This window comes from Capsicum annuum, chromosome 5, assembly GCF_002878395.1.
Source record: "Capsicum annuum cultivar UCD-10X-F1 chromosome 5, UCD10Xv1.1, whole genome shotgun sequence".
In the NCBI taxonomy this organism is placed as follows: domain Eukaryota; kingdom Viridiplantae; phylum Streptophyta; class Magnoliopsida; order Solanales; family Solanaceae; genus Capsicum; species Capsicum annuum.
Window position 1 is genome coordinate 156473010 of NC_061115.1, and position 13721 is coordinate 156486730.

The window sequence follows — 13721 nt, forward strand, 5'->3', positions numbered from 1 at the left end:
AAATAAACTAATATGTTATATATTTAAAAAAAAAAATACATAAAAATACTATAAATCACAATAATAACAAGTTAAAATTTTTTAAAAATATATAATATTTGATTGACTTTCGAAATTATATTAATGCCACTTAAATTGAAATAGAAAAAAATCACAATAATCAAAAACGTAAATTAATTTTAAAATATAAGTGACTATCAACGCAATACGAGTTTGGACAGGGAGAGTAATGTATATTATTTGAAAATTACATAAAAAATATTATAAACTAAAATAGTTAACAACTTAAAATATCTAAAAACATATTAAAAGTATGATTGATTATCTAAATTCTATTTGTGTTGCATAAATTGAGATAAAAAAAATAACATATACTGAGCCCGTGTTATTTGAAAAACAGTAATATAGACCCATCGAATTTTGCTTTTCACACTCTTTACTAATTCATACATTTGAGTTTACTTTTGATTGTGAATTAAATTTTTTAAACAAAATTATATATTTGAATAATAAATCACAATAATTAATAACTTAAAATATTTTAAGAATATATGCAAAAATCACTCTGAAAATTAAATTTATTTAAATTTCAAAATTCAAAAGATGTCACATTAATTGATATGATTATTATTATAATACTAATTTATAATAGATGTTGGGCCCGTGCTTTGCACAGACTTATCGTGACTAGTTTTTTAATAAGAAAGAAGGAAAATCAGATCTTGTTGGTTTCACAGTGATTATGCAGGTGATTTGGACGGCAGAAAAAGTACTTCTGGTTATGCTTTCATGTTAAGTTTTGGGGTTGTATCGAGGTCGTCAAAGAAACAACAACTTGTTACTCTTGTCAACAACTGAATTGGAGTACATTGTTGCAGCATCAGGTGCGTGTCAAGCTATTTGGTTGAACAGAATACATGAAATGCTACATCATTTTCAGTCAGAACCTACAAGAATTTACTGTGATAACAGTTCAACAATCAAGCTCTCCAAGAATCCAAATTTACATGGGAGAAGAAAGCACATCGATGTGAGATATCATTTTCTTCGAGATCTTGTCCACAATAAAGCCATAGAATTGGTATTTTTGCAGAAGTGAAGATCAGGTTGCAGATTTATTCACTAAGCCTCTTAAGTTGGATCCATTTGTGAAGCTGCTCTCGAAAAATGATTTTAAACAAATGTTATAACATGTGAGGCTGTTGAGTGTTTTATTTGTTTTTAGCAGAATAAAAGAATTGCTTTTGTTGGACCTATTCTTTAAAAAAATTTATCCTTCGTTGTTTTTTAGGAATCTCATAAGCTTAGGAGTTACATTAGTTGTAGGTCACTTAGTTGCTAAGTTTTAGAAATCAATTTAGCTTGTAATGTGTATTTATTTGGAGACTTTACGTCAATCATATTCAAGCAAGTTTATGATATTGTTGAGTATTCAATTTCAACAATATGAACAAGTTTAATTAGAAAAATGAAAATAGTACAGATGAACGTAGTATCTCAAAATGAGAGAGAATACCGTTACAACGACAAACCATGTAGGAGTTCTCACAAAAAATTTCCTTTTGAATCTTTTGTTTTCCAAAATAAGAAAAAGTTATTTAGAGAAGGGTTCTACACTATCTCATCTACACTTAGTACAGAAATTGAGACTTCATCTAACTTAGCTGAATTTTTGAAGTATAGGTTGGAAAACTACCAAATGCAAGAGCACTAAACCATGATACAGCATCAAAATACACAGTTTCTCCCCAGAGGCTCACTGCTTTTAAATTATGCTTCTTTCAAGCATTTTCTGCTCACCTACATTTGAATATGATTACGTGTTTGAATCTTGATTCTATGCAAACCACCTTTATAGAGGTCTCAGGATCAGCCAATAGAGTATCTACATATTTGTGGATGCCCGTTATCGAAAAGTCTTAGTTATTTAGATTGCAGACTGTGACTCTTACTTGATAGATGCCTTAATGAGAGAGGTGAGTGATGGATGCATCCGTGCTGTTCTCATAGAGCGAGCTTCACTTTTTCCTTCAGCATACTCCTCACCGAGTGGCCACCTTGGACGCAAATCAAGCTGATCAAAGGAGCAATGGGTTAAAAATTAAACATGGTAAGGAGAAGGGAGTGGGGAGGGGGGGCTTCGGGGAACAGGAAGTAGAGCAACAGAAATTCCATAAAGCAGATCATTTAAACATGTAGGCATTTATTTTGACTGAATACTCTCGCATGACTTTTGACAAGCTTAACTTTCAAGATGCAAATTTATGGCTTGTAATGCTCAATCAACGTAAACTGTGGGACATTATGGCCAGTTTAACAAGAGGAAAGAAAAAAGACTAACCACAGCATCTTCTGGTTCATTTACAGGAGGTGGAAGATCGAACCTGCCCAGACGAAAATGCTCTATGCCAGTCCACGCAACCATTACACCTATTAGAACGGGTCAATGTATTAGAGTGCAATGTCAAGCCATGTCCACTTTTGAGACCTTTCCGCTAAAGCCTTGAAAATTTCAAAAATAAGAAACCAAAGTTCCTGCATGAAAATGAGGCAATGCAAAGTGGAGAATTATCCAACCATTGTCAGTACAAAGGCTTGGTGGGGGGCATACAAGTTTCAGCCCTTTCCTGTTCACAACCTCATCAAGCCGAGCTCTGACATACTTGTTGGATGCAACACCTCCAGACACTACCTGTGAAACGTAAATTGGACAACTTGCATAGTTGACATTAATCTTATAGGAGCGCATGAAGTTAATACAATAGAGTAAAGCCAAGAAGGAAGGTATTAGTCATATATTTCAGTAAACAGAGAACACTGACCAAATGATTTATAGAAGGCTCAATGTTCAAAGCCCACTCAATTGCCCGTTCACACTTTTCCTCCAAATGTAACACCGCAACTCGCTGCGTGAAACGTTGATTGCAAACGTGATGAGATTAAGAATACGGAGGAGGTATGGAAATTGATGCATTGATTTGTTAACCAACAATTCTTAATCATAAAATTTTTTCGACAAGATCAATATTCTAAAAAAACTATATACCTGGAAGGAGGCAGCAATATCTGCCCGAGCCTGTCTCTCTTCATCAGAAGCTGAAGCAAGAGAGATTTCAGCATTGCTGCATACAACCAATAAAATGTGAATAGCTAGGAAGACGAGGACAATGACAACCAACTGGTGTGCATTGCTGTGAGTTGTCCTAGTGAAACTTACAATCATAAGACAAAGCTAAAAAGATACTGAACTTTATGGACCATGATCTACGGAACACTATACTGAAGTAACATTGTAAAAAGAGGAAATAACAAGAGAAGATTCTTTACTCTTTCCAATAATTTCTGCTTTGACGCAGACAGTTTGTTTCCATATATTGGATAATTCATTGTTTACATCATTGGGAATGAAAAATCAAATTCTATAATTCGAAAGAACAAAAAACAATGGTGGTAAAATTTTAAGATGAAATGAAATGGAAAATGATTTGCAAAGCAGATCAATTACTTTTCCCCCTAATGAATCACATACATTCTTTTTGCTTCAATTGCCAACCTCACTTGCGTCTTCAGACCAGCATATGAGAAGTTGCAATCCTTATGTTGTTTCATAGGGACCTAACATTTGTTCAAGCTTTTAGCCAGTGTAGTAAACAATAAAACTACTAAAATACCTTAATAAAGAAAATCTAGCCACGTGTTGCATATAAGTGCAAATGTCTCTAGTAACTTACTTTAAATTTGACAGACTTGGCATCTCCTTCTCGAGCTAGCTCCTCCACAGCAGGGCCGCCACTCCTCCTCATATCAAGACCAAGCCATTTTGCTGTTTTGTCATATGCCTCACCAATTGCATCATCAATTGTTGTCCCAAGTTGTATGTAATCGCCAAGATCACGTGCAAGGATTAAGAGATTGTGTCCTCCTAAAGAGCATACAAATGAAAGAAAATTCATGAAGTCATTGATATCTAATTCACAGGAAAATACAACTGGTCAAATTGTTTTGCACTAAGAATCCACAATTATATTGTTGAATTGAGAAACACTCCAATATTTGGGATAAATTGGTTTAAAGGTAAACAAATCATTATTCTTAAAAGTCAGATCCCATGTCAAAAGAAAAGCACAAAGGAAGATTATAAATAATGCGCTTGAATTGAATCAAACAACAGATGTTTGAATGTTTATATGAGAGATTTCCATTGTACAGGATACAATAGGAGGACTCATAAACATAACATGAGCATCATGAGCATCCGGACAAGCATATGAAGACCTTTAGGCACAAATTGAACTGCAAAATGACATCAGACTCTCTGGGTAGTGGCTGTTCATGTAACAAACCATAGATCTGTTATATTCAAGTGATCTTCCAAGGTGAACTGATATAGATAGCACCATATGATGGCCAAGCAATTAGAATTAGCGCAAAACTGTATATCTCTAAAATACAAGAATAGATAACCCAATGTATTTTAAGTAAGAGTAAATAAAATAGACCTATAAAATTGTAGGAGGTTATCTAACCTGAAACAAGTAGCGCCATAAAAGGAAACTGCAGCTCTCTTTCCACTAGCCTATAAAAGAGAAAACATTAGCTCCAGGTGATTTACAGTACACTGTTTGCAAATTTCTTGACGCATACGGTCTTCATAGACATTAACTTATCTGTAAGCACAAGACATGCAGTTTTTTTAGAAGCTTTGGCAACTTTCCATAAGATAATGTAAAAAGCAATGGTGGGGTTGGGGAGCATTCCACTGACGATTACGTTTTTCTCTTATTTGCTTATTCATATTTGAGACTCCAAATTGAAGAAATCATCTGTATTTACTAAATAAAAGAGTTCCAGAAGAAGCAAAGAAAGGGGGAAAACGACGTAGAATACAGACAGAAAGCCCTATTAACATCTCATACCATGCTGCCAATGTCTATAATTAATAATCGTTGTTTTCTTAAGGAGATGGATAAGAGCTCTTAAACAAGGTATCCCATGATATATCTAAGGTGACAATAGAGACCTCTGCTGCTGCACATAGACCCTAGGTTATCATCTCGCTAAAACTGATGATGCCACTAGAAATAGAACATAGAAGATTAAAGAAACTTATCCAGCCTATTCATATGATTCGTTCTGTACCAAATAGAGAGCAGGAAAATCAAGAATAAGTAACTGAAAATGGGAATGGTGTTACCACAGAGGACAAATTCATTTTACCAAAAAAAGGGCATCCCGGTGCACAAAGCATCCCGCGTTAGCGGTGTCTGGGGTGTCTGGAGAAGAGCTGCACCCAAAAGGGGTGTGATGTAGACTGCCTATCCTAATGCAAGCATTAGTCATTTTTCTTTAGTTTATTCTTATTATTTTCTTAGAAGTATTCCAGATAAAGTTATTGAAAGCTAGACAATTCACAGTCCAGTAACTATCTGCGGAATTGGATAAATTCCCAACAAATTTTCGCTGTATGCACTACTCTACTGTTTGCTACTAGCATGAATACAGTGCTACCTGGCAACCAGAGTATGAGCTTCCATATGATGGACACCAACAAGAGGTAAATTATGAGAACCAGCAACTTTTCTTGCTTTCCGCACACCAACTACACAGAAATTGCACAAATAAGGTACGAGCACGTACACAACATTCATTAGCTGTCACAAAATTCATCTATGTATCCCACATGAATGTTCCCAATATTTAATTTTCAGATTCATAAGTAGTTGATGTTACAATTCGACAAACTTTAAATAATTAAGAGCACTACTTTATTCTAAACAAAATAGGTACACTAATTGGTGCAGGAAGGAGGTGAAAAAGAAAACAAGAAAAAAAGAAAGAATAAGAACACACTGATCATCCCTCCCAAAGAATTAGAACAAAACCAAGAGAAGAAATGAAAGAAAGGCTACTAAAGAAAGAGATTGAGTAAAAACTTACTTCGCAGACAAAGGCTTAAACCAGGACCAATCGTGACAGCAACTGCAGTTAGATCCCTCTCAGTCAGATTAGCTTTATCTAGTGCTTCTTGTACCACCTGAAGGAAATAAATCACATTGATTGCACAGGAAACACATGCCAGAAATATGATGTGTCAATTCAGATTAAGAATTTCACAAACTTAAAACCGAGATAGATGTGGTAAAATAAGTCAGAAGTGTAAGAAGGGAATTTGAGGCTGGGTTCTTTGGAATGGGAATTTGAGGCTGGGTCTTTGGAATGACATTCATCGTGTTCCTGGAGAAACAATCATTGGCATGCCTCAGAACTCCAAAACCGGAGAGAAAGTTGAACTTTTTTTTTTAAATATGGAATCATAGTCAATATAATTAGTCCCTATTATATGTTGTTCTTTTATATTCTTAATATTACTGTTCCTTATCTTAGATTGTTCTATTTTGAGCCGGGGGTCTATCGGAAACGGCCTCTCTGTCTCACATTTGCGGTAGTGGTATGGACTGCGTACACTTACGCTCCCCAGACCTCACTTGGTGGGAATATACCGGGTATGTTGTTGTTGTTGTTGTAGTCAATATAATTAGAACCGTGATTAAGAGTATCTATTAACTATCGTCTTAAGGAAATAGATAATCAACCAGTTGAATTCGTTCTACTTCATTGAATCAATCTGTTATCCAAAAAATCAGAAAAAGAAGGGAACTCAGATTATTACTTTTTTCTTTGTTGGTAGAGACCCACTGATTTTCAGTTCATTAGAGAGAGTTTTACGGAGTGAAAATAGCAATATCCTTCTTCAATCATTTCTCAAAAGTTGCTAAATATGGCCTTAATGAAGATGATTTAACAAGAAAAGCCATGAGGGACCTCTTTAAATCTAAAGCAAAAATAAGCCCAGACCAGAACTTCTCTCAGCTTTCCATTTTATCATACAAATCAAATATGGAATAAAAAGGACAGAATCTGAGAGAGAGAGACTCTAAGTACTGGATAAACCCCAGGTTATGTTTTTTCATGAGATTTAAAATCTAATCATATTTCTCAGTACCTACACTTAGCTGGGAAGTTTAGTTGGATAGCTGTCTTGTTCTAAGTTGCTCGGACTTAGATGTGGGTGTCCGATACGGGTACGGATCTAGAGGTCGGATCCTTCACGGTCTCAATTTAAAGATACAGGGATATGGATCTAGGGATAGATACAGGTGCAGGGATTCGGCAAAAAATAATTTAAATATCTAAAAATAGAGTTATAAAACATAAGTTATGAGATATTATGTGGATAACTTGAGGAGAAAACATTGTTCAAGAAGAAAATCCTGAAAGAAGATAAAAGGAAAAGCAATAACATAGAGATTTCTATATACAAGGTATTCCATTTTCTTCATTTTCACCTTACCTTTTGTTTTGATCACAAAATTTCTTAAATCTGTCCGGATTTTCCCAGTCCATTTTGGTCAAAGTACCCAAAATCGATTGACCAGATCAGGTGCAACACCAAAAGTGAAGAGTCCAAGTAACTTAGGTCTTGTTACTCTTGTTTGACACTCAGAGAAATTATTGCTGAAAAAGTGAGACTTCAATTGTTTCTCAACAAGGGATGGCGTGGGGACTGGTTTGTCAAAGTCGTGCAGACTTCTATTTAGTAGTGGTGGCGGCATCTACCATCAGCTTTTCCTCGGGGTGTTTTAGTTAAGTATTAGGTAACAGTTAGTGACACTAGACAGTTCATAAAAAGGAAGTTGGAAATTTGGTACTTGATGAACTTTGTTCAGTTTATGTTACTACTATGAAGCATAGACTGGATCCTGGAGGAGATTCTAAAGAGGAGCTATTACCCGGGAACTTAATAATTCCTTTAAAATCCATCCTGTGAAATATCTAGAAGAACTGGAAAAACAACCAAAAGATGACAATAAGAAAAATTCTGTAGTCTAGTAAAGTGGGAAGTACGAAAGTGTCCAAAAGCAAATCTTCTTGCACTCAGCATTGCTAAAAAGAATATGACATAATGATGCCCAATGGCAATGTTCAATCAATTTAGTGAAACATCTTGCATGTGAAATCAAATAAATCACTTGGTCAGAGTTCATTGACTTTTTTTAAAAACGTGATAGCATTGATGTTAGCAAGAAATTGATTACTTCGCAAATTGATGTATTCTCCACCAGACTTTGTTAAAAAACATTAACATGCAGGGATCATGATATAACATCTGAAAAAGATGCACTCAATACTATCACATTCACCAGTCATGATGTTTCCAAGTTCTTGACAAACTACTTCAGAGTTGAAAGCGTATACCTGATCAATCACCAGGGCATGTGCTTCCTCTGCCATCTTAGGAGCAACTCCTCCATATCGAGCAAGCAGTTCTGCCTTGATGAAATACAGAAATTCAAGATTAGAAAAAGAACCACAGGATGTTGGCAAACAAAAGTAGTCTAGATAGGATAACTACTCGAAGTTAAATCAATGGAAGAGAGAACTCCAACCTCTTGCTTTTTGCTGAAATACGACTTATCAATTTATTCTCCAAAACCCCCTTTAAATAGGAGTATTACATCAATAGTCTAATCTGAAAGTAGGAAAAATAAAATCCTAATCTAGAAAGTCTAATCCTTATGAAAGTAGGAAATATAAAACCCTATTTTAGAAAGTCTAATCCTTATGAAAGTAGAAAATATAAAACCCTATTCTATAATAATAAATAAAATTGCTAAAATATAACTAAATATTTAATAAGTTGGCTTCCACAGATCCACAACAAAGAGCAAAGAGTGGTGTGACGTGTGAACATATATCAAATTATATGGTATAAGAATATAAAGGAAAGCTAGCGTCACTTCAAATATTATGTTGACTACTCTGCAATGCATAGTAATACATCAACATCTAAGTGTGTTCCACAAACAAACATCCCCCTACTGCTATTTGCTTTGTATGCATATATCACACTATCTGCCCGATCGGTGATCCCTACAGAAGGTTACACTCCAGCTAACATTTTATGTGTGGATTTGTAGATCATACTCTAACCAAAAAAGAGTGTCAGATGACAGATGACAGAGTGATCTGTGAGGCTGCATTACTAATTAAGCACAGCTATCTGCTGCAAATTCTTGCTTAAACACTCATCACCTTTTCGGATTAAAAAAATTTGTCTTCCAAGAGTTAGCTGCTACTACAATGCATCTGTGAGTCTTATGTGATGCCACAACACTTCCAATGAACATGTGATCCTAGACAACATTGGCAATTGGCACTTTGGCTAAACTATTGGCTTTTCAGCTCTATTATCAACCAAAACATATTGGCTTAATCTTTAATATACTACTTCTTTGTTGTTTGATTTGCCTTTTATGTGCAACTTGCAGATTTTCCAACACTTCAACAAAAGCATCAGATACTCATACCTTTATATGTATACTAGATGTCGACAGCCCGTGCTAGCACGGATCCAATATATATTATTTTTTTTATCTCAATTTGTGTGACACAAATAGAATTTAGATAATCAATCATTGAAATAATTTAAGTTTTTAATTAATGTAATTTATAATAGTTTTTCTTCTATTCCAATTTAAGTGACATATAATGTCTCGAGTAACCCAAATATTTCATATCTTTAAAAAATTTTAAGTTGTTAATTATGTGACCAGATAAAATTTCGACTATCAATATATATATATATATATATATATATATATATATATATATATATATAGAGAGAGAGAGAGAGAGAGAGAGAGAGATAAGTTCTTAATTATTGTGATTTATAATATTTTTTATCTTATTTTTAAATAATATATGTTACTTTATGTTTTCCTCTATCTCATCTCAATTTATGAGGCACTAATATAATTTCGATAGTCAATCAAATTTTTTATGTTGACATATTATTTTGTGTCTATTTTACCTTTTTATGAAATATTATTAATTTTTTAATGCTTAGATGACTATAATAATTAATTAAGGGTAATATTGTAAAATCATGATTGAAGCAGAGAAGTAGACATGTCTTAAATAACTTATAATAACTAATAGAAAGTAATATAACAAAATTACTATAAAAAATACTTGTGAAAAAAAATTTAAGTGGCTCTCATATAAGATGTCAAGTTAATTTAAAACATCAAGAGTAAATTTATTATCTTCTGTCTATTTTATCTTTTTATTAAATATTATTAATTTTTTAACACTTAGATGACTTATAATAATTAATTAGGGGCGATACAGTAAAATTATGATTGAAGCAGTTGAAGCAGACATGTCAGAAATGTCTATTTTACTTTTTTTAACTAAATATTATTAATATTCTAATACGTAAATGACTTATAATAATTAATTAAGGGTGATATAGTAAAATTACGACATGGGTGATGGTGTAAAATTACGGTTGAAGCAACCGAAGCAGACAAATTAGAAATATCTATTTTACTTTTTTTAATTAAACATTATTAATTTTCTAATACGTAAATGAGTTATAATAATTAATTAGGGGTGATATAGTAAAGTTGCGGTTGAAGTAGACAACACATGCAGGTATGTCGACCTGTTGTGTGCTTATTCATACTTATTATTAAGTAGAGAAAATAATTTAAGTTTTAAAATTATTGTGAACATTTTTTCTTCTATTTCAATTTAAGTGGCAAGAATATAATTTCGAGAGTCAGCTAAATATTTTATATCTTTTAGTTTTTTAAATTTGTTAATTATTGTGATTTATAGTATTTTTTAATATTCTTTTTTAATTATATAACAGATTAAACAAAAGTTCTGTGACATTGATAATCAATTATATTTTAAAAATAATTTAAATCTTGAATTATTGTGATTTATAATACTTTTTCTTCTATTCCAATTAAGTGGACTGATATAATTTCAAGAGTCGTCAAACACTTTATATCTTTTAAATTTTTTAAGTTGTTAATTATTGTGATTTATAGTATTTTTTAAAAGTATATATCAAATTTTAAAAAATAAGACAAATAAATTAAAATGGAGAAAAAAATCAATGAAAAATTGCCAAAGCAGGCAGAAGGTCAGGTCAACATGCCTGCTTTGGCATTTGATGATTGAGCTCGTTCCCCTTTATTATTAAGTAGAAAATAGTGAAGTGAACAGAAACCTCGCAAACCAGCAACTAATGTGGAACATGACCCATGTCATTCTAGACATACCCCAATGTCCAACTATACAAATAAACAACATACCTAGTGTACTCCTACAAATAGGGTATGGCAAGGGTAAGATGTACACAACACCCCAACCTTTGCGGGTAGAGAGGATGTTTCCAATATACCCTCGCTTCAAAAGATAAGATACCGAAGCAGGGTAAAATACATTGAAGCAACTGATACTAAATACTACTACTAATTAGGCTGCGAGGAGATAGTGCTAGCCCTCATCCTATCCCACCTAAAGGGGATAACACTAGGCTACCTACTAATCTTCTGCCTTATCCTCAACCTCTATATCTTTCTATCTAGGGTCATATCCAACTATTAAGATAATGATGCAAAATAAATTAATAAACACATAAATAAACCTATAATTAGAACAACGCAAGCAATACTATAAGTGTCCAATAAATTAACATGGATCAGTCATTAACTTAAAAGAACAAGATGATGATATAAACTAAATGGCATTTCTCCAGAGACTTTCTGTAACTATATAAATACATATAGAGTACCTGGGAAGAGATAACTTGGCTGAGAATTTCACCATTGCTATTTACCTACAATAGGATATATCAAGCTGAAAAAAATCAAAACTTCACAGCAGCTTCAAACCCCCAAAGTATAAGAAACAGCCCCACAAACAGGGGCGGAGCTAGAAGCACACTACCTTAGAGGCACAGAGACTTTTTCAGATAGACCCTGGGCTCAAGGAAACTAGTCCACAAAAGTCCAGAAAAAAGAAATAACGAAAATACAAGAAACAACAGATAACTGAGAAAAAAAGATAGGGACAAAGCAGAAACTACAATACTAATATGCCATAATCGAGGTACAAGGAACAATAGAGAGAAGGATAAAAACTACGGAATAACTTACAGCATAGTTCTGTGTTAAACATATCCAATATCATTACTATACAGCACGGAAATATTTAGACAATACACACACATATTACAAAGTAGTCCAGAAAAAGAAGCCAGGTTAGACGAATACCTAACAGTTTTATGTATTTGTATTAAAATATTCACTAAATATGTAAAACAAAAATTAATTTTAGAACCAAGTTACTTAACTCCACTATCCAGAAATGTAGAACTAGTTTAAATCCTAGCTCCACCTTCTTTTTTTCTTTTTTATAACCGTGGTGGTCAGGCCAATTTGCGCCCTTTCGTCCACAAAATAAATTCCAAAGAAACAACCAAGACATGTTTTTTTAAAAAAAAACTTACCACAGCGGCAGCAGTATCATCGCAGCTCGTTTCAATCCCTAAAACAACTAAATTCTCATTTTCAACCAGCATTTGTTTCTGGGTTTGACCCATTGATAGATTAGAAACTGAACAATAAGGTGAAAAAGATTTGAACCACTGGGGTTTTACTGCTTTTTCATGCAACTGAAATTGCAATTTGGTTGTAGATTTGATAGTGAAGTGAAGTGAGGGTCTCCATAGTAAGCTTAGACGCGAAATTGGGGATGATAAATTGGGTAATAAAGATACCATTTTTAGAGAGTAGCAAATGAAAGATGATAGATGAGGGCTTTACCGCATAGACGCGCCTCTCCGGTAACCCAAGTTAAATCACATTGAAGAATCAAATTAAACTGAGAAAAAACCTGATTTATGATTTAGTTTGATTAATTTGACATTTGAAAAAAAAAAAAAAATTTGAGCATTTTTGATTTAGTTTGGTATTTAATAAAAAAAAGAGTCAAACCAAACTCAAATCAAACCAACATAATATATATATATAATTTAACTTTTTATACATAAAATATTAATTATAATCTACTTTTTAACTACTTTTTCAATTAAGTTTATTAATTTTCAATATTTAGAAAGTAGATGTATATATCTATATTTATAATCTATAATATATTAAAAGTGTGAAGGCATTAGAAATATTGTTTGAACTTTTTGTCCTTCATTAAAAGTTTTGTTTTAGACAAAATCATCTTTTGACTATTTTTTTCTAATATTTAAGAATTAAAAATTAATTAAACATATTTATCATAAAATATTTCCTTATTAGAAGTCATGAGAATTTTAATATTTTTTTCTAGTTTAAGAGTTAAAAATTAATTAAATATATTTACGGTAAAATCTTTCTTTATTATAAGTCATCAAAATTAATGACAATTAATCTTTTTTCCACCAGTTTAAAAATTTTAAGTCAACTAAATTTGATTTTAAAAAAGATTTAAAAAATTAGAGATAAATATAAAACTATTAGAATAATAAAAATTTAAGAAGTACCAGATTTTCAAAAGTTTTAAGTACATAATAGGAATGTAACAATGATTTTGTAAAGATTTGACTTTAAAATAAGAAAGAATTTTAAATATAAAAAAAGAGAAAAAAATTGTAACACCAACATGGTTCAAGTTGATTCGTTTCTCTTAGCATGTGGCAACAAGGAAAAAAAGTATTATATGACAAACGCAAAAGTAATGATACATCAACCACTTGAAATTTGTAGTGGTAAAACATATATGTGTATACGTTTATATTTGTAATATTATATTAAAGTGTGACAAATTTTTAAAAAGTGATTTGAACTTTTACACTTTATTAAAAATCTCTG

The 13721-nt window shown here is 32.5% G+C and overlaps 1 protein-coding gene across 4 annotated transcripts; it reads right to left on the reverse strand.

Annotated features, from left to right (window-relative positions):
* Window positions 1-819: 819 nt before the first annotated feature.
* LOC107870690 (probable tRNA N6-adenosine threonylcarbamoyltransferase, mitochondrial) lies at window positions 820-12732 on the reverse strand. Of its 4 annotated transcripts, none has more exons than XM_016717291.2 (14): window positions 12368-12732; window positions 11651-11695; window positions 8257-8331; window positions 5938-6034; window positions 5509-5599; window positions 4527-4576; window positions 3732-3922; window positions 3530-3615; window positions 3047-3122; window positions 2823-2906; window positions 2578-2692; window positions 2342-2430; window positions 1953-2074; window positions 820-1154 (listed from the first exon to the last, which is right to left on the reverse strand). In XM_016717291.2, exons 1-14 carry the CDS (start codon window positions 12638-12640, stop codon window positions 1103-1105), a joined length of 1446 nt encoding a protein of 481 aa, XP_016572777.1. In that variant the 5' UTR covers window positions 12641-12732; the 3' UTR covers window positions 820-1102. The 4 variants fall into 4 exon arrangements, with proteins under 4 accessions (XP_016572777.1, XP_016572780.1, XP_016572778.1 ...); XM_016717294.2 differs by lacking the exon at window positions 820-1154 and adding an exon at window positions 1493-1800; XM_016717292.2 differs by lacking the exon at window positions 820-1154 and adding an exon at window positions 1493-1885.
* Between the last annotated feature and the right edge of the window lie 989 nt (window positions 12733-13721).